Source organism: Chelonia mydas, chromosome 4, assembly GCF_015237465.2.
Source record: "Chelonia mydas isolate rCheMyd1 chromosome 4, rCheMyd1.pri.v2, whole genome shotgun sequence".
Taxonomy (NCBI): domain Eukaryota; kingdom Metazoa; phylum Chordata; order Testudines; family Cheloniidae; genus Chelonia; species Chelonia mydas.
This window is the reverse complement of record NC_057852.1, coordinates 122,752,322-122,777,967: the sequence shown is the minus strand read 5'-3', so window position 1 is coordinate 122,777,967 and position 25,646 is coordinate 122,752,322. Positions and strand designations below refer to the sequence as shown.

The 25,646-nt window shown below is 38.4% G+C and overlaps 3 protein-coding genes and 1 long non-coding RNA gene across 10 annotated transcripts in view; 1 reads left to right on the top strand and 3 right to left on the bottom strand.

Annotated features, from left to right (window-relative positions):
* The window catches only part of POLN (DNA polymerase nu), a 202,798-nt gene extending 190,587 nt beyond the window's left edge, over window positions 1-12,211 (bottom strand). The window contains exon 1 of the mRNA XM_037898583.2: window positions 12,105-12,211. The gene's annotated coding sequence lies outside the window, so the exon portion shown is untranslated. The remainder of the gene's footprint in view (window positions 1-12,104) is intronic.
* On the bottom strand, window positions 156-13,444 carry HAUS3 (HAUS augmin like complex subunit 3). Of its 4 annotated transcripts, none has more exons than XM_043544807.1 (6): window positions 13,273-13,407; window positions 12,105-12,211; window positions 10,544-11,616; window positions 6,702-7,144; window positions 3,241-3,469; window positions 156-1,613 (listed from the first exon to the last, which is right to left on the bottom strand). In XM_043544807.1, exons 3-6 carry the CDS (start codon window positions 11,453-11,455, stop codon window positions 1,380-1,382), a joined length of 1,818 nt encoding a protein of 605 aa, XP_043400742.1. In that variant the 5' UTR covers window positions 11,456-11,616; window positions 12,105-12,211; window positions 13,273-13,407; the 3' UTR covers window positions 156-1,379. The 4 variants fall into 4 exon arrangements, with proteins under 4 accessions (XP_043400742.1, XP_037754145.1, XP_037754144.1 ...); XM_037898217.2 differs by having other exon boundaries at window positions 10,544-11,543; window positions 13,273-13,306; XM_037898216.2 differs by having other exon boundaries at window positions 10,544-11,546; window positions 13,273-13,304.
* Window positions 13,445-13,759: 315 nt separating this feature from the next.
* Window positions 13,760-23,265, top strand: LOC119566145. The gene is made up of 3 exons (XR_006290221.1): window positions 13,760-14,670; window positions 15,830-15,952; window positions 21,518-23,265. It is a non-coding gene; the product is annotated as an uncharacterized LOC119566145 (long non-coding RNA).
* Window positions 18,727-25,646, bottom strand: part of MXD4 (MAX dimerization protein 4) — a 56,369-nt gene continuing 49,449 nt past the window's right edge. For all 4 annotated transcript variants that reach the window (XM_007055977.4, XM_027818346.3, XM_037898224.2 and 1 more), the window contains one exon: window positions 18,727-24,252. In XM_007055977.4, coding sequence (XP_007056039.2) covers window positions 24,104-24,252 — 149 coding nt within the window. In that variant the 3' untranslated portion in view covers window positions 18,727-24,103. The remainder of the gene's footprint in view (window positions 24,253-25,646) is intronic.

The window sequence follows — 25,646 nt, the reverse complement described above, 5'->3', positions numbered from 1 at the left end:
ATGTTATGCATTTCACAACCAAATCCCACCCTTAACCTTAAACGTTCTTATGTTTGTGGATTTAAATCCCTGAATATTGAGGATATAAATGCACATATTGTGTTTTTTCTTTTTAATAAAGGGTGTAGGAGGACACATTCCATTAACTTGTAGTGTTTTTACCCTTGATATGATTTATTGTTTATAGTCCAGATGATTAAACATTTAACAGGGTTCAAAAAAAGACAGTGCAGACTTACAAACGTCAAATATTTTAAAGTACTTAATACTTTTAACAGAGGTTATGCTCTTATTCATTTAAACATGAAAGGTAATCAAATACAATTTTACAGTTAAAAACAAATTTAAAATGTTATTTATACACTAAAAATAGTTTTACCTGCAGTTATAAAAATAGTCAGTCTTAATTTGCTTCCCTTTACCAAATACATATTATAAACATATCTGTATATGACCTGAAAGCAAGAAGAACTGCTTCTCCCATCAGGATCCAGATCCAATGGACACAGCAGAGAAAAGGCATCATAATTGTGTGCAATCACATTAAATTTTCTTTAATCTGTAGTAAGTTTCCTATATAGTTTGCTACACATATCTTGGGGTTGCAGTTGAGGAGTCAAAAAATCTTTCTCATTAAAAATTTAATAATTCTGGCAGAGTTATTAAAACATTCTGAAATTTGTATTACTACAAATTCTAGAGTGAGCCAGAAAAAGAAACAGATCATAGCAGATTAATTATCTGCTGAACACAAACATCCTTGGGACACCCTGCTAAAAAAGGCAAGTTCAAAACTCTTGCTCTTAGAGCGTCAAGATTCTAGGAAGAGTTTGAAAGAGTAGCAAGAAGGGGAAAGAAGAGCAATCAATTAATCCAAAGGATTTTGGACAGTTTGTAGAAAAAAAATGCAGACACACTTGGTCTATAACCAAACATGCTGTCACTTTTGCACAACTGCACCTTACGTCCTCTCAAAGGATCGCAGGACAGAAATTACTGTAAAATTTTACTATTAGGAAAACCATCCGCTTCACACATGAAGAGGATTTCATAACATCTGAAGACAAAGGAAAAGCACATCATGGAAGCAGGAATCTGCATTTTACTCTGCATATTAAGTAATAGAGGGTAATATGTAGTCTAGCAGTATCTAGATACTTAATGCATTCCCTCTCTCTTGTAAAGCAAACCCTCAAAACTGAAGTATGAACCCAAAGTCTCTGTATGCCAAAAGCTATACAGGGGCTTACAGTCTGTTCTTGACAAGGCTAATAATGATATATTAGTTTATCAAAACAGTTTGTTTTTCCACTGAATCATAAAAAGTCTACACTAAATATTTCCACATCTTAACAGTAGAACAAAGATGCATTTAATGTTTAATCCTCTAGACCAATGGTTTGAGCCTGAGACTGATGCTCTAGCTTCTCCACAATAGCTTTCAAATAGTCTTCATCTTTGAAAAAATACACATACAATTTTCTCTCCATCTGATGCAGTGTATTTGTCTCTAAAACCTTTCGTTTGGCCTTTACATCAGCAAGAAGATCCATAATAAGCTGATTTAGTTTATTTAAGTTCACTTCTAGTTGATAAAGTTGCTCTGTTAGTTCCTATCAGAAAGAAAGAAAGAAAAAAGGAAAGTTTATTACATTTGCGTTGTTGATACATTAATTCAACTAAAATATAAAACAAATTAAGTTTTGGAGGCAGGTTTGCACAGCACACAGGATATGCCTAATGAAAAGAAGCAAAAGGTACAAGGTAATGAATGTCATTTGATTTATAGAGCTCATCTGGGCCAGACTGTAATACCCTTACTCACACTGAGTAGTACCTTACTTTACAAATAGTCCCACTCAACTAAGTGAGATTACAAATAGAGACAGCTAGTACTTAATGTGAACAAGGGTATCAGAATCTATCCATCTGTTTTGTATTGGATCAAGACGGTAGAACAATTTTACTCACATTAAAAGTGGTTACAATTCTACAAACTACTCCTCGCACTTAGACAAAAATAATACTTTATAGATTTAAACTGGAACCAGATTATTGGCACCTGTATTTTTCCATCTTTCACTGCTTCATAGCTTGAATTAATCTTAATTTTTTTTAGCGCAGGTAGGCTATTCATTTTATTATGTTATAAGCACTCAATGCAAATGTCTTGTTATTACTATTTGTATTATCATGGAGCCTAGTCACTGGCCAGGATCACATTAGGAGGGGGTGTGTTGTGCAGGAGGGGGCTCATGGCAAGGGGTTGGGGTGCAGGGTGTGGCAAGGGGCTCAGGGCAGGGTATTGGGGTGCCTGAGGGGTGCGGGCTCTGGCCTGGCACCACTTACCTCGAGCGGCTCTGGAATGGCAGTAGAGCGCAGCAGGGCTCAGGCAGGCTCCCTGCCTGCCCTGGCCCCATGCCGCTCCCGGAAGCGGTCAGCATGTCTGGCAGCAGCTCCAGGGGAGGGGAGGCTGGCGGCTCCGCTGCACGCTGCCCTCACCTGTGGGTACCACCCCCGAAGCTCCCATTGACCACGGTTCCCCGATCCCGGCCAGTGGGGGCGGTGCCTGCAGGTGAGGACAGCGCACGGAGTCCTCTGACCCCCACCCCGCCAGTGGCCGCAGGGACATGGTGCCGGCCGCTTCTGGGAGCGGCACAGGGCCAGGGCAGGCAGGGAGCCTGCCTTAACCTCTCTGCACCACAGGGCTGTCAATCCTGTGGGCCGGACTGAAAGCCCTGATGGGTCGGATCCGGCCGGCAGGCCATAGTTTGCCCTCCCCTGCACTATATGAACACAGAACAAAGACATTCTTAGAAAGAGTTGCTGCCAGGAAAAAATATTACTATAGATTGTTAAAGTGGTAGTGTAACATTATATTTCAGCCCATAGATTTCCATCAAACCATACCACAGTAGCAGGAAAGAAACATCTTAAGTTTTTCTATTAGAAATTCATAGATGCAATTTATGACATAATATATTCTGATGAAACGCATACCCTACAAAGAGGTATACATCAGTTGTTAAACTGCCATGGCTAATGATGACCTATATATGATCATTACACATTTGGAAAAAAGCTACTTTTACTTCTTTAATACTAAAGGAAGTATTAATTCGTGAAATAGATAAAAATATATTACATTACATGTTCAGACCCTTTTGTCTGTATAACTAATCATTTGCAAAATATGCTTACTAATGTAGCAATAGCTGTAATTCTATAATAAGGACTTACCTGGTTACTAAGCAAGATCTGATTTCCTCCCCAATACAGAGAGTCACAAAGTGCATCTAAATCACTATCCAGCTTAGACAAAAAGAGAAATTGTTCTTGAGAAGATACTGCTAGCTGATCTTGCACTGAAGTAATGTCTTGCTTTAATTTCTGAGCCATTTGTTGAATGCCTTCATGTGTTCTGAACAATTGTTGTTTCGGATTCTCTCCTTCCAAAAGCTGGTATAGCCTACAGTGACAAAAATTTGAGATGCAGCATTCATCTTAAAAAATTCAGTACACATTTATGCCATCAGTTGATTAGTTAAGACAGAGCTTTTGCACACTCATCTCTGGGAAGTCATTCTGATGAAAAGGCAAGTACAGTCCTGCCCAACAATGTCAGAGTGATGCGTCTTGCTAACTTCTGAGCTGCTCCTGGTCACTTCTAGGACCACCCTAATTTTTTGGTTTAAGCCTTGGTTGGTAGGAGACGGAAATATTTCAAGCTACAATTAAAGGGACACTGTCATCTTGAAATCTAGTCTATTAAAAACAATTAGTTTAAAAGTAGTCTGAGGACAGTACACCTACCCAAGTCCCACTGCCAATTTTTGTGCTTTAGCAAGCATTTTCTTATATTTGAAAAATAATTCTCCCTGAGAAAAAAAACCTACACAAACAAGAAAAAAAGACTGTATAAAAAGGTAAGCAGTGAAACTAGCTACAAAGTACTTTCAAATACATTAAAAAAACTGAAAAAAAAAAATCAGAAAAATGTTTGTCCTCTATTCAGTTGCTGTAATCTTAGGAATTACTTGTTTAATAGATGGTAAAACTGATTCTGACAGGAGTGAATTTTAAGATAATTCTCTAATGACAGTAATTTTTAAGTATCCCTAAAAATATAGAGTACTTGTGAATTTGTAACACATGTTCCTTCCTGTAAATGGTAGAACTCTACATACTCAACCGCTAACCTATTTAAAATGGTATTCTTTACTTTTGGGACACTGATGCATCTGAATTTGGTACACTGTTACTGCTCTATGTTGCCATAAATTCTACTATTTTAGCAATACAATCAAAAATTGAATGTAATTGACAGTATTAAAGATTCTTTTATCACTTAGTAGTTTATAGATCTGTAGAATAAAATTACCTTGCACTTCTCTAGCATCCCAACCCACTCATACTGCTGTACCTGCTAATCTGAATCAAAACAAAGCCAGTTTTGTACATTAGGGCCTACATTTTCAAATTGGGGTGCCTAAATCTCAGTCCCTATTTTGACACCAAATAAAATACGACCTAATTTTCCAAGAGTGCTGTGCAACTGTAGTTCACACTCACTTCAGTGGAAATGGGAGATTCTCAGTACCTCTGTAAATCAATCTACTTTTGGACCTTGACATACCTGCCATGAATCCATACTAATCTTCATTAAATTTTCAACATGGCATTTATGACTAAATATGAAGAGGGAACTAGTCCAAAGCTAATATTTTAATTGACTGTATCATTGAGGGGACAGCAGTTACTCAGAAAATAATGACGTCTCCTATATTGTGTTGCATTCTTATAGCATTAGGTGGGAGAAAAAAATGTATGTAATCATGTTATTAAAGATTGTACAGTAGACCCTAAGAGTTATGAGCACCTCAGGAACGAAGACTAACTCTGAACAAAACGTTATAGCTGTTCTTTCAAAAGTTTACAAGTGAACATTGACTTAATACAGCTTTGAAAGTTTACTATGCAGAAGAAAAAAAGCTGCTTTTAAGCATCTTAAATCAGGGGTTCTCACGTGGGGGGTCACAACTTGTCAGCCTTCTCCCCAAACCCCGCTTTGCATCCAGCATTTATAATGGTGTTAAACATATAAAAATGTTTTTATATATTTAAGGGGGTGTCAGACTCAGCAGCTTTCTGTTTGAAAGGGGTCACGAGTAGAAAAATCTGAGAACCATTGATTTAAGTGAAGCAAGCACAGAAACAGTTCCCTTACTCTGTCAAATTACTTAAAAAAAACTCAAGTACAGCTCAGTACTGTGTTAAACATTTTTTTTTTTTTTTTTTTTTTTAGTTTTTCATCTCTGCTGCTACCTGATTGCATACTTCTAGTTCCAAATGAGACATGTGGTTGACTGGTGAGTTCGTAACTCTGAGGTTCTACTGTAGCGGTTCTCAACTTATTTACTATTGTGGACCGCATCCAATACTACTTGTATGGCCCTGAGGATGTCACATGGGCCAGAGCTCTGTGCTGACTGGGCCTCAGGTTGAGAATCACTGTTCTACAGTATCATAGTTACTGCTAACTGCAAACATTCAAAACTCATGAGTCATGCCCCCCAAAATCATAAGATATGCGTTTTACAAATATGTCTAATTTTTAAACCAAAGGTTCTTTTCATGTGCCTTTTGGTTTCTGAGCCTTTAAGGTGCACTCTATTCTTGTTTTCAAGCTTTTCTGCACAACCATGAGGACTTCATTGTTGTTTTTAAATGAAAAGTGAGATTTTTATGTAATACTCGGATTCAAAAAGTTGAGGCTTTAAGTAAAACCCAAATACCATGAGACTCAAGTTATGAATATACATGCAGTTTTACCAAGGGAGCAGAATTAAAATTGTACAGGGAACCATAAATCCAACTTCTCTTATCTTCTGAGAGCTTCACCATAACCAAAGTGTTCTTTTAATATAGTTATTTTGTTATGTATTTTAATAGGTTTTTTTTAAAAGGTAAAAATAAGTCTATAAATATACAATTGGAACAAAAGCCCCCAATGTGTCTCATCAGCAGGGTTTGAATCCTGAACCTACAGCACCCCACCACATTCCGACCACTTGAGCTACAGGACTAGATAGCTAAAAGCAGGAGAATCCTATTATTCCAATGTAGGGCGGTGGTCACTGGGGCTATGTTGGGCCTGGAAGTATTTGGGGGGAGCCAAACCCAGCTCTGTACCCCCTTCAGAGATGGGAAGGATCCTGCCCCCGATGGTAAACTAAAGGGGTGGGATTGGGCTGATGGAGCCTCATACTTGATCCAAGGGGCAGTTCATTCCAGCCTGGTACTCGCCCTCTTTACCCTGCTCTAGCCGGTACTAGGTATTCCCAGTTCAGTGTGTTCTGCTGCCCCAACTGTAGCATGGGCCTGGCCTTAGAACAGTCACACTCAGTTATTCTGGCATGCTGCTAAAGTATTCCGGAGCAATACCATGGAAAGCAGGGAAATGGCAATTTGAACTATTTCAGCCAAATCCAAACAGAATTTCACAGGACAAGTAAAAGCAAGTCTCTAGCCACAGGGATTTGTCCCTGGTAGGAATTTTAAAGGCCTCTTGCAGTTAGAGTGTCTCAGTAAGAGATTGCAAGAAGATTATAATGGCAAATGGTAGGCAACTTACACTGAGATCTACTAGCTCCCACATAATATTTCATATAAAAGTTTGACAACCACTGTACAACATTTACCTATGAGAGACATCATCCCTTGAATCAACAGTGTTCCTTGGTACTGCATGCTGAGATATAAGTGGGTCAGACATCATCTCCAGTCTCTGTTCTAGGGCCTTGCTGCTCTGTTTCAGATCTTGTATTATGTTTTCGAGTTGACGATGGATATCCCGATGTTTCCTCAATTCAATTTCATAAGCTAGCTGAAGAAGTTCAAATGATGCTTTCTGTTTTAGCAACTGATTGCATACTTGATCTTGTCTTGATGTATAGTAGTCCTGTCTAGCAATCTGCAAATCAAAATCTCCTTTCACCACAGGCATGTTCAATAGCTGTGCATTCTCCTTCACCAGGGAAGGCAGTATTTCATTATTTATTTGAGTTAGCTGTTTTTTTATTTTTGAAATTTCACTGTTTAAACTACAGATTCTAGCCTCAAGGTGTTCTTCTTTTCCAAAAGTCTACAAAAAGCAAAAGTACTTGTAAGAATGTATTCAAAGACGACTAACATTTTTATTCATGTTCCATGCATTTCCCATTTTCCCTAAAGAATTTAGTTTTAACTCCATATTAAGGATCATACAATTAACAAGTCAAATGGAAAATAGCTGAGGAGATGTAAGATTAAGGAAAGACCCAAAGAAATATTTCCATAGGACTGTGGAAAGTAATCAGATATTTTATTACAGAGATAAAAAATAGATTCAAATATGAATATTTCAATACCTACTAATGGATTCCAGCTTAGAACATTAAAGTGTTATAATTTAAACCATTTGCTGCTGGCAGTTAATGAGAAAGGTGTGCTGAACAAAATATATATTAAATTTTGCATAGTGAAAATCCTTCAGGTACAAATACGACAACTAACATGCTCAGCTGATGGAAGCTAGTTTACAATGGGTTCACAACACTCCTGATAGCAGAAGCTGTGTCTTTTTCATGAAGACTTATCAGGTTCATCTCAGTTACTCATCCATAAATAGAAATACTGTACATGAATTAATGTGATGGCTACAAGTCACTTCTCTCTGGCATTGACTGGGCAAATGGTGGGTGATTTGAGATTCTCTTTTCAGCTAAATTTTAATGTTATGGCTCTCACCATCTATACTTGCCCCCAACCAGTTTGTGTGTCTTGTAGTAACGTGACATGTAGATTCTAACTCTCTGAACAATAAATGTCTTATTTGTCTGTACAGTGCCCCAATCCTATTATAAAACAAATAATGATGATTTAATCTCAAGAGATGCAGTGTCTGAGCTTTTGAAAATACACCTGAGGTGCCAAAAATACGTTCTGGAAATTCAGAAATTCTTCTGCAACCACCATCAGCCTCACAGCTGGTTGTATGGGGACTGGATCCTCTATTTCCCAGTAACACTAGATGGAACAGTCAAGAAAACCTTTGTCTTTATATTTGCGTACAACTATCTTAAAGTACGCTGTTTTCAGTAAGCACAAGAAGGACTGATCAAAACAATAGCTCATGTTTTACACAACAAGAAACTCTAAAGAGACTAAACTTCCAAAATCAAGTGGATCAGACTACATAGAAAGATTACAGGCTGATGACTCTACGGTCACATGGAAATCTGGCATAATCTAATAATTACAAAAAAACTTGGAACAAGCAAGACTGGAATCAAAAATAATTCAAAGAAATTATGGAACTTGTCCATTATTTAGCTAACACGACTGATTCCAAATTCAGGTTCAAAACCCTATGACTTCTGTAACACGAATAGGCTGCAACATAATCCTACACCATAAACTGCATAAAACTGAAGATCCAGATTTCTACCCTAAATCTGCCACCATTTGTTGAATCAAAGTGGTAGAAAATTATGGAAGTAAAATCAGAAGACAGAACAGTTGAGTTCAGAGTTTTGTCAATTAATACCTGCTCTGATGTCCAGACAGCACACCATGCAGCGTATTTAATCACATTTTCAGACTGGTTTTCTAAATGTTTCATAATAAACTAGGTGCTGAAGCTAAAACATTAGCATATCAGTCTCTAAGGCTAGATAAAAAAAAATGGTCATTTGTCAGCTCAGTTATTGTGTTTGTATTTTACTTAGAATTGGCAGCTTTTCATCTTAGACAATGTGAGCCTTTTTATGTCTGAGAAGTAAATACAATTAAAAGTGAATCACAATGTATATGCGTTAAACACTGTTCTTTAATACCTAAGTTTTTCAGGACAATGAAAATCACAACCACCGAAGGTAGTGCCTGATGACCTCGTTCACAACAATGCTAGCTGTCTCTGTGCTGCTGAGGAAAGGAGTAGGAACTGGCAGACATGTTCTTATCCAAGACAACAAAACTTTTTACAAACATGTTTTGCAGTCTCTCTTACCAGAACCACAGTCCTACTCATCAATCATTATTAAGGCTCCGTGTTTGTCACAGAGGTCACAGATTCTGCAACTTTCCAGGATCTCCAAGACGTCTGCAGCAGCACCGTCTGGCTGGCCCAGGAGCTGCCTGAGCAGCTCAGTCAGCCCCGGGGTCAGTCGCACTGACTGCTGCTGGGGCAGTCTCTGTCCCACCCCCCAACTCCAGTAGCAGGAGTTTGAGTGCGAGGGGGCTCAGGGCTTGGAGCTGCTGCTTAACTGGGTGGGGGCTCCTCTCCCTCAGCTCCTGTAGCTCCACATGCTGCCTGTGCCGGCAGCCAGGCATGGCCCCACAGCTCCCATTGACTAAGGTTCCTGTGAACTTTTGTTTTCTGCCCATGACCTGTCCATGACTTTTACTAAAAATACCCGTGACTAAAATGTAGCCTGAACCATTATGCCATTTGCAAACAATTCTTACGGTACCAGATAAATAACCAAGGTTTTAAAGTTGTATGGTGGGGAGGGAAATCACCACCACACTTTCATAAGGTGATTCCAAAATGACTGGAGTTTTATTTTGAAAATTTTTTGAGATACCAGTCTTATCCAACCCATCCTTTCCTCTTGGTTCTGTATATGTAGTGTTTTCCATTAGTAGTGTAGCATGGCCTCCAATCTGATTCCCTCAGGCCAAACCAGCTCCCTTGCACACACTCCTGCCTTACAAATTAGCTCCCCATGCCAAACCTCCCAAACAAAATGTTTCCTTCTGTCAGCCAAACTTTTGCAGACACATCTGATCCTTGTTTCCCCCCACTTTCCCAGCCACCAGACTTCTTTCTCTCAAGGAATGATGGCTCCTCTGTGAAAGTCAAGGGACATCTAGAACTACCATTCCAAAAAGTAAACAGAAAATCCTGAATGGTCTGATAAATAAAGGAAGATAAAATCTTTTTAGTCAAACAGAATCCTATTTGTGATTAGCCAGATTCAAAACAGTAATTTGTAACTTTAAAAATTCTTCACACAAAAGATAGATGGGGTGTGGCAGGTATTAAAAAGTTATGCTAAACAAGAAAAAGGGGCAGGAAAATGTTTCCTATTTTAATTTTTGCCCAACATGCAACAAAAAATTTTAAACTCAACCTCTACTTGTATTCATATATTATATACATGCAGTAGGCTCTCCATTCTGTCATATAGTATCGATCAAATGAAATCAACTGTACATAATCAAAGGACCAACCAGCTATTTAAAAATATTTCTAGAATTACTACATTTATAGAAAGCTAGCAAATGTGGTACTACTACCATTTGATACCTAAGAAATTATATTTTGCTAAATGCACCAGAATCTGGTGCTATTTCATAACAATTAAAATTTGTTTTTACTACTAAAGGAATACAATTCAAGTTAAAGAGTAATCGTCAGTTATTCTTTTGTTAAATCCAGAACAAGTCTAGGTTTTGTTTAGACTTCCACTAGATTACATAATTCTCTTTAACAGCTTACCTTGTTCTTTAAGGATTGAAGATTATTCTCTGCCCATTGTACAGCTGAGTTTATGCTTATATCTTTAGCTTTCAGTTGAATCAGCTGATGTTGAGCACAAATATATGCCATCTGCAGCCTAGCCATCTCAAGTCTCTCCTTGCAGACTTCATTGTTCTCATCACAAATTAATGGTTTGCTTATATCTACAAGTTGGAAATTTTCTTCATTTGAGCTTTCAACCAATTCTGATATACCTTGAAAAAATTGTTTTTTTGTATATGAAGTAAGTGCTGCAGTGCTTTTCTCTTCCTGACATAAATATTTATCCAAGGCAAGTTGGGATAAAAATACTGGATGAGGACCTAACCCTTGTTCTGAGTCAGAAAAGGTGAAGAAAAAGGTCAACTTCTTAACTCCTTCAGTAAGAGAGTGAAGTTCATTATTTATCTTAGTATTTACAGCATTGAAAATTCCTTGTCCCTCTTTCAGAATTTTAGCTGCTTCTTCTGCTTTATCATTTAACTTCAGTGACATATGGCTGTTTGTTGAGGCCATCATTTGAAGCTTATTACGACGATGAATGTTTAGGTTTTTAATTTTCTGAAGAGCTTGAAACTCTTCCTCTAGCTTCTGAAGTTCTCCTTCTTCCATGCTACTTGATTTTGAATCAAAGGTTTTGCAGGTTTTAAGAACTTCATCCAAAGCCTCTTCTTCTAAAATAGGCTTGCCAGATTTAAGAAGAGCATCAAAAGCTTGCAGTTCTTTTTCAGCTAACACATGCTGCTCATTCACATTTCCACAAAACCATACCAAAAATGATTTATCTTCCACAGTTTCAAACAACCAGTCAAAGTCTTCTCCATTAAGTTGAGCAGCTTTTGGATAACCAACTTTCTTCAGAGTTTCCACAAATTGATTTCCACTGTTCATGATTATAAGCAACACTTTTGCTATGAATATAAAGATCTACAAGCAGCCTTAAAAAAATATCCAAACACAAGGAAAATCTGGAGTCTGTCTGCTAGCCCAATGGTAAATAAAAAAAAGAAGTTGTTTAAAATACGTATACAGTGATTTTAACAAGAAAGGCACTGCACAGAAAAAAGCAAGTGTCAGATCACAAATAAGGAAATACCATGCTAATAGGATTTGCACAGTGTATATCAATTCTCCCACATTTACAAAACTGAATTAGCCATCCCTGAATTATAATTGCTTTCTAAATATAACCATTTAACAAAAATATTTTCAGTTGCTTTGCAATTTTGATGCCAAGTGAAGTCCCAACACTTGCTTAACTTCACTACTGTGAGTAGTCCCACTGATTTTAGTGGGACTACTCAGTGTTAGTCAAGTTAAGCAAGTAAATATTTGCAGGATTACAGCCTAAGAAAGTAGTGCACTTTTATGCAAAACTGCTTGATTTAAATTAAAAGCTTTCCCTACAATCCAGACCTACAACTAGATATCCTAGAATTACAGCAACATTTTAAAACATGGTATTTAAGAACAGATATCCGATAAAGTGTAAAATCTACCAATATTATATAATGTGATAAAATACAAAAAAGTCAGTTACCTTTTACTTCAAAGTATTACTTAAGATTTTTCCTTCAGCCCCTAGAAATGTGTCCTTTAAAACCTTTTTATTTTTCTCTTAATACTCCAATGTTCATCAATTATTTCCTGTTTGGGAACAGGGAAGAAGATTTCAGTAAAGCCACTTTGAATGATTAAGAATAACAAGAGCTGTCAATTGTGTGGCGGGGGGGGGGGGTAGGTGCACATATAACCCACAGGCCTCCTGGTTGTGGTGTTCTGTCCCATCTAGTGACACTGGGACCACTTAGAGAGGTTCTCTCTCCCTCCACCTCATTCTCCTGCCAATTGTAAGGACAGTGATCACTTTAGATAAGCTATTACCAACAGGAGAGTGGGTTTGTTTGGGGGAGGGGGGGAGGGTGTGGGGGAGAAAACCTGGATCTGTGCTGGAAATGGCCTACCTTGATTATCATACACATTGTAAGGAGAGTGATCACTTTAGATAAGCTATTACCAGCAGGAGAGTGGGGTGGGGTGAGAGAAAACCTTTTGTAGTGATAAACACCCATTTTTTCATGATTTGTGTGTATAAAAACAAACGTCTTCTGTATTTTCCACAGTAGACATCCGATGAAGTGAGCTGTAGCTCACGAAAGCTTATGCTCAAATAAATTGGTTAGTCTCTAAGGTCCCACAAGTACTCCTTTTCTTTTTGCGAATACAGACTAACACAGCTCTTACTCTGAAACAAGCAAAGAGACACTTTAAAAAATCCGGGATTATAAAATCCTTCAGGACTTCATGACCCTCCTAAAAAACAAGCGACAAACCCACTCCTATTAGTCAGTCTGAAGGCCCCTTTCACTCAGCCAAGCAGCCCACCCCCGACAACAGCCGCAGCGGCCGCCACCACAGGCACTGGCAGCTCAGCCGACGGGGCAGGCCTGGCAGGGCAGGAGGGTGGGAGTCATAACCGCGCCAGGCCCGAAGGCAGCGACGCTGAGTACGGCCTGCCCCCCACTCCGGCAGCGAGCGACGCGGCTACCGCGCGCGGGCGCTCCCGGCTTAGCCGGCAGCAGGGGAGGGACTCGCGGCCGGCGAGCCACCGCCCCCTCGCGCCGCGCGGGAACAGAGGTCCCTGCCGGCCTGGATGTCGAGAGGCCGCCGCAAACGCCAGCCCGGCCACCCCTCTGCCAGGTACTCACCACACGGCTCGCCCCGGTTCAGAAACAGGACCGCCCAAAAGGGCACCGTGACCTCGCCGTGCCCGAGGGAAAGGCCGGGCCAACGGCCGCGCTGAGGCGAGGGGAAATCGTTAGCGCGGCACGCGCGAGAGCGATTCAAACTCCTGCCACGCGGTGAAAACTGCCCCACCCCGAAGGGACGGGGGGGCGGAGCGGAGCACGGTGCCCGCCTCGGATTCGCGATACCGCTCTGAGGGGGAAACACTGGGCGGAGTTATTCGGGGGCCTCTGGCAGCCGGCAGGCGCGAGCGCCGTACGCCACGATTTCTCCAGCACACTGAGCGGGGGGGGGGGGAAGACTACACTACCCAGAATGCAACGCTCGCCGGAGAACGCAGCGGCCTGCATCGACTAAACTACCCAGCATGCAAGGTTTCCCCTTCAGCCCGGTATGGCAGGGAAACGGCGTTTCCCAGCGCGCGTTCCGTCTCGCGGAGGTGGGGCCGCTGACTGATTTAGGGCTCTCCGCCTTAGGAGCCTGGCGGGTGGGGGGAGGGGTGACAAAGCATAAGGAACCCACTGGGGTCATTTTTAGATTCCACGTTGAAATGGGAGAAGTTTGCTACAAAGGGAGCTGAGGCTGCCGGTGCTTAACTCCCATCGGAGCAAAACACCTCAATGCCCTTAGTTCTGAGAACACCTGAGGGGAGAGTAGAGCAGCAACCTGAACTTTTAATCCTAGCTCACTTGGTTCCGTAGCTGTAAGGCATGAAGGACGTGTAGGCACAACTAAAGGTTTTCAGTCCTAAATGTCAAGGCTAAGTTCCCTAAGATTATCAGAGATCAAGGTTTTTTTTTAATTTTTATGTAAGGAGTGCATCTGTGTCATCATCATGGTCCTGTTATGCCCCTGGTATACAAAGCTCCTCCGCTCCTGTCTGTTTCTGGCAAGTCTTTCAGTGGTTCCCCAGCTGTGCCCCAGGTTTTTCAGCTTGGCTTCCACAGCTCTTTGCCATGTTGTTTTTGGATGGCCTTGCTTTTGCTTGCCTTCAGGTGTACATCTTATTGCTACTCTGGTGATGGAATTAGTTTCCTTCCGAAGCCCATGAACAAGGAACCATCTACAAAATGATGTGGCTTATCAGTGGTAAATGGCAGACACCAATAAACACTCTCATCAGGAACAAACAAGGCCACCCACTAACAACTGAGAAAGAACAAGAAGTGCACTGGACAGAGCATTTCAAAGAATTGCTGACCAGGGAGCCACCTAAAGAGGAAGCAAACATCTAGGAGGCAGAAGAAGATCCTAATATCAACAGAGACATCCCAACTAAGGAAGAGATCATTCAAGCCATCATAGCCTTAAAAAATGGGAAAGCTCCTAGCAAGGATAATTTGAATGCAGAATTGTTCAAGGTAAATCCTAAATTAGCAGCGTCTATCCTGGACCCTCTATTTACATCAGTCTGGGAAAGGGAAAAAGTGCCAGATAAGTGGACCAATGGGGTTATAGTGAAGATACCAAAGAAAGGAACTCTCAGTGATTGTAATAACTGACATGGTATCACACTATTATCTGTGCCAAGCAAAGTATTGTGTAAGATCATAGTCCAGCGTATATCAGAGGCAATAGATAGCGTTCTCAGAAAAGAGCAGTCTGGTTTTCGGAAAGGGTGGGGATGCAGAGACCAGATCTTCACTCTACGAAACATAATAGACCAGTGCTTAGAATGGCAACGGCAACTCTACATAAAATATGGTGCAGCTATGTGTTAAAATACAATTTAAAACAATTGACTTCTAAACATTTTCTCAAATATATATCCACATAATAGTTCTAGGTTTTCCATGTTTGTTACCATTGTGTTTGTGTGAGAAAGTTGATACCCCACTTGACCCATTTCCAGTGACATTGTATTATCAGAATTTCCACCAACTGGAGGATCTTGGAGCTGGAAGGAGGTGGGTGGGCAAATTCCCACACCATTGAAATTATGGTTCTGTAGATTTTTATGAACCAAATGACACCTTCCTTACCGTTCTGTCACTAACTTGCATCTGGAGTGAGAATTTTCTTCATTAAACTCCCAGACTAATAGGATACAATTGCAAAACCACTATGTGTTCTTATTTCCATTCCAAGTCTCATAAATGATCTTCACTGAAGTTTGTAAAGAAAAATTGTCAATCATTATTGCCTTTGAAAAAAGGGTGAGTAAATAAAAATAGGTAGCAGATATGAAGGCAAGGCACGTGTATTGTTTTCATTTAACTTGCAGAAGGAAACTAAGCAGGCAAGGGGATGGGGAAAGTCCAAGGTAGATGCTCTGCGTCGGAAAGAGAAAGTAGGTTTAGGAATAATACTTTTCTTTATTCTAATAAAGTACTTTGTTCAGTGCTAGGTGAGAGCAATTGCTGTTTCTTACATTGTCTCATTGAAGGCTTTGGCTTTTTGTTGCTTTCAAATGTTTACTATGCAAAACAATGGTTAATACCAACTGAAATGAAAGCATTGAAATAAAAATTTTGAACTTATTTGTAACTTTAGCAACTTATTTTTTTGCATTTGTCCCAGCAGTCCTTTTCAAACAGAAGTGTCGTCACTCTTGCTCACAGCCACATCAGCTTGTAACTTCAGGCAAACAGCAGTAGTTAAGGAATTCTTGAAGCAGATCCTTGCTGTATTAGCCATTATCTGGTAATGTGGTGTGCAGAACACGTCATTGTTATGTGGATTCATTTTCATTATAAATGTAGCACTACTAAGAGGTCTCTAACAATTCTATAATGATACATTTACTATGTAAAACAGTTTGGCAACCAAACCGTGAGCAAAATCTACAGGAACAATAGAGATTCAATGCTGAGACTCTGGTGTTGCTAAAAAATCACAGTGCTTATTATTTTCCTTGCGTGCTGTTGGATACAAATTTTCATATACAGAATATATGTGCCCATATTTTATATTGGGTTTGCTGATTTCCAACCTGAAATGTTAGTGCAGTTGGATTAAACAAACTTTTTTTGTGTAACAGATATTTACCAATATGATTTAGAATGGTAGTGAGAAACTAAAAAAACTGAGAAAGCCAGACTCTAGTGTAAATCTGGAGGTAATTTCTTGATTTATACTGGTATGTAAGGAGCAAAATTTGGCTCTAAAAACAAGTAAATAGAAAAAGGGAGAGGTGTTATGGCATCATTTACATTATTCTATTTCTTCTTCAGGTTCCTATTTACCCTGTCTATCTCTTACTACCAGTGATACTGGTTTAGCTAGTGTAATTACCATACATGATGCACGAAGTTGGCGTGCTTGGAGGGTTAATCTCTTGGACCCTGTTTAGAGTAAAGCCCATAGCTGGGCTAATAAAAAATCATTTTAATTATCGCTAAGTGGTCTTTGTTCATTACAGGTTTCAGAGTAGCAGCCCTGTTAGTCTGTATTCGCAAAAAGAAAAGGAGTACTTGTGGCTTTATGCATCCAATGAAGTGAGCTGTAGCTCACGAAAGCTTATGCTCAAATAAATTGGTTAGTCTCTAAGGTGCCACAAGTACTCCTTTTCTTTTTGTTCATTACAAGTTGACATGTTTTCTGTACACACACTAGGAGCCAGGGCAAAGAACGGGAAGAGTAACTTGCTTTCTTGCCCCTTCCCTTCTGTTTCTGCTTCCTTGGCTCTGCTTGCATCAAATTGCAGAGTAGCTATTCCCCACCCTCACAGTGAGGGGGATGAGGGAAGTGGCACTGCAAAAAGCTGTAGAGATGGCTTTCTAGCCTCTTGCAGTGCCACTTACTCTGTCTTGGAGCTGAGCCTTTCATGGACGAGAGGGAAGAAGCCCCTACCCTATTGACCCAGACCCAGCCTGCTTACCCACCTTAGTACCAGCCCCCATCCCTAGCTCACCCATCAACCCATAATCACCTGGGGGCAGAGGAGTCCCTGGACCAGTATCCTTTGAAACTGAAAAGGATTGTGGAATTGAGAGGGTTATTACAAAAGCTATAGGTAGCATAGAATTTGGAGCAAATCATTTGAAACATTGCACTAAAACCCCTGTAAACTGGTTATTCTAAAAGAAATTGTTGGCTACATCACCATGAGACTAATCTACCATCTATGGCTCTTTCTCAAATTTAAATTGAGTTGCACAGTGGTATAAAATGTTTGTTTGCCCAATTAATAAATACTTCAAAGTTGTAGGCACTTTAATATTTAACCAGCGAAACAGCCCACCATTAATTGGGAGATCAAACGTACCCTAACTGTAAAGAAAACAAATTATAAATACATTAAAAGATTAGGCCTGTACAATCCACAAACTACATGCTGTTTATGAAAGTATTGTCACATTATCTTTCATTACTCATTATTACCGCAGCTGTCCTGCACTACTCACCTAACCTTAGTACTGCCCCAAAATATGCGGAGGTCAAAATAACAAATTAAGATGATTAAATCCTTTTTTCTATTAAAAATTATTTATTATAATCTAGTAATTTGCTAAATTGCCATTTGTACGCATTCTGCACCACCTGCATTTTCAAAGCTCTACTGAAAGAATAGTTTGTGAAGGTTCAGTTATGTTTTGTGTAAGAATCTTTAGTGATTCTACAGAAGAACAAAGACTCTCAGTCTGATATACAACTGATCTGAATCAAGGCTAATTGCAATTTGACAAATTTCTTGTGATTCATTAGAAGTTAAAACCTAAATTATTATGTATTGAAATAAATCTGTCTTAAACCTGCACAAGAAATATAGGTAAGAAGCACTCACTATGGAACAAAGACAAGTGAGATCATATTGCTGAATACCAATTCAATATGAAATGATATAACCAATGTGCTTTTGCATGTTAAATTGCTGTATTTATTTTTATTCTCATATTAGCAGGCCAAAAACTCAGTCTTTAATCAGGATATCTACCACTTTTGATGTGAGGTCTATGCTCAGTTTAGAAAAACACATTTTAGTCAAACATACAGCTTTCTATGCTGTGTTAACGCCTCATTTTGGTTATACCTTGTATACAGATGGAATGATTTTAAGTGGTTATATTTTCTTCATATTTAGAGCAGAAATTAATGTCTCATTTTTTTAGTTTGGTTTGGTTTCACACAAATACAGTATTGGTATGCATGTTGTAGGGTAGTTCTGGGCATACATGTTAAGAAAAAAAAACCCAACTCTTTTAAAATAATGGGCCTAATTAATTCCTGGTGTAATGCTATTGACTAAAGTGGAATTAGGTAGCATTTTTATTTGGGCCAGTATATTTAGCCGAGAACTTTGAGTGGTAGCTCCAAACTAGCTATAGCACCACCATGAAGACTTGCAAGGGTCTTTTACCAATGAGTTTTTTATAAAATGTTTGTTAACCCTGTGTGAAATGAATTGCAAGGAAAAGTACACACACAAAACAAATGATGAAAGAAGAAAAAATTAAAACTGAAAACCACCACAAATCTCAAGTATAAAAATTGTATTTATATTACAAGGAAAGAATAATATAACACAATTCTTTCAGCGTGTGCTACACAGCGTAGCATGCACCATGTACGTGTGTACAAATGAATCTTTACAATATAATACATCTTAGAAGCTATGAAGCGTTCCTTTTCAGATATATATTCCAATGGCTCTGGCACAGAACGCACCCAGTACACCTCTAGAATTTCACAAGAAACATAAACCTCCACAGCAGGAGGCTCTTTTTCAGTGCCTACCCTGTACTTCACATGTAGTGAAATATCACCCATTAAGACTTATTGCACAGACCCTTTAAACCACATAAATTGAATGTTACCATATTTTATACCCACATTACCTATGCAAAGTTGAAGGCTGAAGTTCTGAAGTTAGACTGCCTTCACTATGATTCACTACCAAGTTTTCTATAGGTGTACTTGGGTCACCAGGAATCTTCGTTGGGATTCATTTCTAGAATTTAGGATAATGACAGGCCCAAATGACCAAATGCTTTCTAGTAGGTCCCACCTTATACTTTACCTTCATTTTAAGCAGTTACGTAGTACACATAACTTGGATATTTCTGTTGGAGCTATCAATTAGGAATATTGCCTTTCATTCACTAACCACACTAACACACATTCATTGTTGGTGAAATCTCATTCATTCAGTTTTGGAAAGGACATTATTGATGGATTGAATGTTTTGATACAATTTTTTTTAAACACAAGGCGCTGGCCTCTAGCAGTAAATAAATATAATTAAGAAGGATTCTGAAATTTGGTTTTTAAACATTAATAAGGTAATGACTTCACAAAACAAGTATATAAAATTAATATCCTTTGTTCAGTGATTGTGCTGACTGGGTTCATAATTGAGAAGCAATTTATTTTGCACATGGAAATGACCTTTGAGGAAAAAAACAGTGACAATTAAATAGATTAATAATTGATTTAACATAGATAAAAGGGTCAAATGATCACTCGTCCTACCCGTATATACTGTTTTATACAACTGCAAAAGAACTGGGGACTGTATTCCACAGTTGACCAAGCATTGGTGTAGTAGACAAGAGCACACTTGTAGACCAAACTCACATGTACACAATCTTACTGTTTTTTAAAACGTTGTGATTAATTACTTTATCATTTTAACTGAAAATACTAAAATAACATTGGTTTGATAGAACTTGTGGAAAAAAGAAAACAAAAACCACGTAAATATTTATTAAACAAAAAATTCTCCATTTGTCATATGTACTCTCCAGATTGTTACAAACTACCTGCTTGCAAAAAAAATTAAGTTGCAGTTGATATGCCTGATCCAATACCCATTCAAGTCAGTGAGAGTCTTTTCTTTAACTTAAATGTGAGTTGTACCAGGTCCTAGCAGACAATACTTCCAAATCTGAAGAAAGTTTTACAATAAGAAATTAACATTTAGTATCTTTGTAAATACCAGACATTAACTTTAGCCCTATCACTCTTTTTTTTTTCTTTTTTTGGGGGGGAGGGGGGCATATCACAGATTTAATTTTTTTTGGCCCATTCCTGCATTCTTCACTCTGGCAAAACTCACATTGAAGTCAGTAGGAGCTTTGCATAAGGAAATACAGTATCCAGTTCTTGCACAGATCTTACTCTTCTAAAAAGGGGAGGGTAGGTTGGTTAGCCATGCATTAATTTGTGGAAACACACCTGGGGAGGGTAGGATGGGACATCCATTGTCCCCCTAAGTCTTGTGGGGAATCTGAAAAAAATAAATGCTGCCTTAAGCTGCTTTGACTTTTTCATTGCCCCACCCAGGCAGTGGTACAGAAAATACTCACAACGTGACCCAAGTAGAGCTGAGGAGGTGATGAACAATAGGCACCAGAACAAGTGTAGAGGCACAGATCCTGGCCGGGACCTGGCCTCTTGCAGATACCCTGGGACCTGCAGGTTCTGAAGGCAGAATTTCCTCCTTGTTCCATGGGTAGGAGAGCAGTCAAACCTCCTCGTCTCCTTATGGAACAATTTGAGAAAATTCTGCGAAGAAAATTTCATGGCAATTTCCTCCAGGCCTTCTTCCATGGGAGAGACGCTCCAGCCCCATACGCCTGTAGACCTCACAACTTTCCACATTTAGAAAGTGCAAAAGAAAGAAACTTAGAAATGTGATATTCTCAATTTTAAAAACAATATAACACAACATGGCAGGATGATTGGATTAGGTGCAGTTACTCCAAGAAAATGATTAAATGTCTCTCTCCCATCCCTCCTCCCTTTTTTGCTGTACTATTTTGATCACAACCCTAATAATTACACACAAAACGAATGACAAACATCCACCTTAAAATTATTTAAAAAACAAAGCAAAACAGGAAACTGTATTCATCCCTAGTTGCCATGCCATAAGGTAATATCATAACACTGCTGAATAGGATGGAGAATAATGTTTTGGAACAGAATCATAGGAATCCATCCATCGCCACAGAAATCAAAGGGAGATGGAGAGAGCCGTTAGCACTTTGCTATGGGAATGATACTGTTTGGGCTATTGGTCTGATCCTGCACACCCTTACTCATGCAAATAGTACATCAGTTGTGCCATTGACTTCAATGGAACTACTTCTATGAGGAAGGATTTGCAGGAATGGGTCCCATCTCTGAAAGTGTCATATTACATCAGGCTTTAATTAAGACAAACACTCCATGAAAATGATACCATATTTCTTTGTCTTGATAATGGTTACCATAATAATATGCAAAAGAGTAAAAACAAATAAAACCCTTTTTATTTCCATTCAGATTATTGGAGTAATTTTTATTGAAAATATAAGATCTACAAAGCCATGGATACCCAGCGTGGAAGAACTCATTAAATTAGCACATTCATCTTTAAAAGGAGAACTTCAGATCAACATAAGGTACAACAATGTTGGATTTAAAATCTCTACTCCCCTTCTGTGAGTTTCAAATCTCTTTTTATTAGGAGGTTCTGTGCAAGAGCTGCTTGTCACAAAAGGAAACACTTTACAATTTATGAATGTGTTCATTATATAATAAATGAACAGCAACAATATACTAGCCTTTCCCCCCCGTTAACAGTCGTGTGTTAAAGTAAACACTTAATTTTTCCAGATTTGGAAATTAGTTACATATGCACCAAAGGAGCTAGTAATTTTTGCTGCTTGTCAGCTACACACAATGAGTATATTGCTGTGTGTTTTCCCCAACAATGAGGATTTTAGTAATATGCAAAGGTGTATAACATAATACCAAAACCTGCATTACAGAAAAGGTTAATTGTTGTTTTTTATTATTCAGCTGCCAGAGTTTATAACCTTAGGCCCCCTCCCCAAAGCCAAAGTACGGATGGCCATAAATTAGGTTATGTAACCTTAAAGTATACATTTTCCTTGTTGGCAAGTTCCAAGCAGTAAGCGAGAGTGCAAACAAGGATTGTAAGCTGCCACAAAATGTATTCATATTTCTACTCTCTGTTGTAAAAGCCAAAGGGAGGGCACATATGTCTAATGTTGAAAGAACAACTGAATCTTTGTTTTGATCATTATGGTCAGTATGTCATGAGTTTTTTATATTTGAATATTAAAATGGTACCACAGTTAGACATCCTATAGCATTATACAATACATTTGTCTCCATAGCCATTTAATATTGGTCTCACAGAGACCCTGGTTCAAAAAGCTAACAAAATGTAGATCTCTGTGCTGAAGAATCAAAGGGAGGGCCTCTATGAAGTATAATGTAATTAATGGTTAACCCTCTCACCAAAACCTAATTTTATAATTGTACTAAAAAGACACACTGATTGGATGTGAGAGAATTTATAACTCTCAGTGCTTCATTTGTAATAAGATGGACAACTGACCATTCAAACAGAGGGTCTTGAAAGAAACAAAGCTTAGTTGCCTTTAAACAATGAAAAAGGAGAGACATACATAAATGGTCACCAAGGCACAATATGACAAGGGTGAAGAGTCCCTGAGACTCTGGTTTGGGTCTGTACCATTCCCCTCCCTATACAAGTAAATGAGAACATTTAGGAAAATATAATACAAAATCTCTTACAGGAAATATAGACTACACTTGCTAAAATCACTTCTCTAGAAGTGTTTGTAGCTTTTTTCTTTTTTCTTTTCTTTTTTTTTTCTTTTTTTTTAAAAGACCTTCTTTATACAGATAATGCAAAGACTGGTCCATTTTTCTTACCCAGCAAGCCAAGCTCTAATGACTTCACTAAGCCAAAGTTGTATTAAAATACAGCTTCGTAGTATTGCTACAATTTCGGTAAATATGTTGTGAACAGCTTGATGAGTACTAAATAAAACTTTGCTGTTTTACAGCATACACTTTATTTTTTTGCACTTTATGTAACAAAAGAAAATGCAATTATAGCGTGCAAAAGAAGAAAAAATGATTAATTATCCTCTAGCTGAATACTGTAATTATAAGCCATGCCTTCCATAAAAATGTATTGGTAGCTATAAATAGGAAAAAAGAAACATTAGCAAACATTCCTTGTAAGGAGAGGTTTAAATTATCAAAATCTGGCTCATTTGAGCTCTGTATTCTTTACAAAAAATACCGAAATGTTTCAAAAGTCATCTCTTCCATGATAACAGGTTAACACTGCAATGTTGCTTTGTGCTAGCTCTGTTATCACGGTGAGAATGATTTGCTGCTGGTTGGATGCTGAATGCAAAAAGCAAAAGAAAGTTGAGATAATCCCACATGAAGTCATTATTAGAGCTGGCTTTTTTCCTCTCCATTTTGAAGTACAGTAGTGACTTGTAAATATGATCTTTTTTCTAAAGATCATCTGAGATTTGGAGATTTTTTTCTGTCTGCCTCTCTCAAACACAACTAGTAAAAGAATTTATACTCTACAGCCTGCTATAAAGCATTAATAATTTTTCATGAAGAAAAAAAACCAAGAAAAAAAAGTAGTTGAATTTTTATAGATTTGAATCACTAACACATCATAGATTCCATTTATTCTTCAATATTTGAAAATGGTTTCTGCAAAATCAAAATGATTTTCTTATTAAACTTCCTTATGCCATCATATGCTTCCAACAGTTTGAATTTAATACTTCTTGCATGGAATGATATGATTTTTTAAAATTTGCAGAATGGCTACATCAAGCTAGCTTTAAGTCACAACTGTACCTAACCACAGTTCTCTGCAGCAAAACCATGATTTACAATATCGAATATTGTGGTTACAGTGCAGGGAACCGTGGGTATGAAACTTCCATTTCAGAGTGCTGTGGTTGGGGTTTCCCGGAAGAGTGGCAGTTGACACCTCTGGAATTTTCTTCTATAAGTGCTTCAGTTAGATGGTCCTGAGCTGAATTGGTAACTCAGGCACTATGAGAGCCTGGCATTAAGTCTGCGGGAATGTGTATAGCCACCATCACTTGAACTGCTTTGCAAACTGTAGTGGTCTTCAACATCACTGGCACTTCCAATACTGTCCATTTCACCTGGTGTAAATTCCATTCCTTCAATGTCTACTTCTAAATGAAATACAAAAGGCAGATTTTCAGAAACGTAGAGAATACAGTCAGTTACTGTGGGCTGATATTGAACATGTTATTAAAAGCCTAATGTGAAACTCAAACCACACTTAGTTTTCCCAAATAATATTTTTAAATTCAGTCTTAGTGAAAAGTACCAGACCGACAGCCCTAGGAATTAAATCCTCTACATATTTATCCACATAACAAATACAACATGACATCAGCACTAAAGGCTCTCTCATACTGTCCCGAACCCTGGTATGAAGAGACCATCTCACGATGTGGAAAGATCATCTCTAGGGCTGAAAAATAATAGTTTAGCTCCCAAGACAATTTAATACTAGCTGTCTCTGCTGACACTACCAACAAAGGTGACAGCTAGTGACAGCTGTGGTATATCTGTCCCCTAAGAATTGGACTGATACCAACAACTCATTTCACACAAGCCACTGAAAATCCATCATTTGGTAACAAGTTTAAGTAATAACAACTAACAAGGGCAGGTACCATAGAGTTGAAAAATCCATATTGTATGACTAATACTTTGAATCACAAGCCCAAACTTTTGGTGGTGAATATCATCCTGGACAAAATTTTCAAGCATTTTCTGGTCTGACTAATGCTTTACACAGAAATAAAACAGTCTATTAAGCAATATAATTTAAGGGAAGATATGCCCATTTTACCAATCCTTCACAAAAACAACTCTAACCATGTAATGCTAAATTTTAAAAAAAACTGACAAAAATGCATGCAATACAAATACTAAGTGGCAGTACAAAACTCTGAATGTATTATTACAGCTGGTCAAAAACCAGACATTTTTGCCAAAATTTTAGTAATTTTCAGAAATTTTCATTCCACGGGGTTCAAAGTGGAACAATGTTTTGTTTATTTGAAGTTTCAATTTTTTATTAAAAGAAAATCTTTTTTTTTTTTTTTAATTTTCCTTCTCCCTTTTTCCTTTTTTGATTTTGCCACTGAAAAAAGGGTTATGGGAGGGGACGATAAACTGATGAATGAAAAAATGAACTAAATTTTTTGTCTTTCAGCTTCCGTGGAAAAACTGAAAACATTTTTCTGATGATTTCTGATTTAGAAAAGGCTGTTTTTCAGTTAAAGTTTTTTTGTTTGAAAAATCTCAACTAGCTCTGCTTATTATCCAGAGAAGGAAGAACATGAAACAACCAGGAGACAAGCAGTACTAGAGACTTAGCAGCCATCTGAAGAAATGTCCTAACGAAGAGTCAGATTCTGACATTCTTGCTCACAACAAGTAGCACCTTGTTTCACAAACAGTCCCATTCATTCCAATGGGACCACTTTTGGACTGAACTCTTATCATCCTGACCGAGGATGTCTACCTCTAATTCCAAGAGCTCAACACTAAT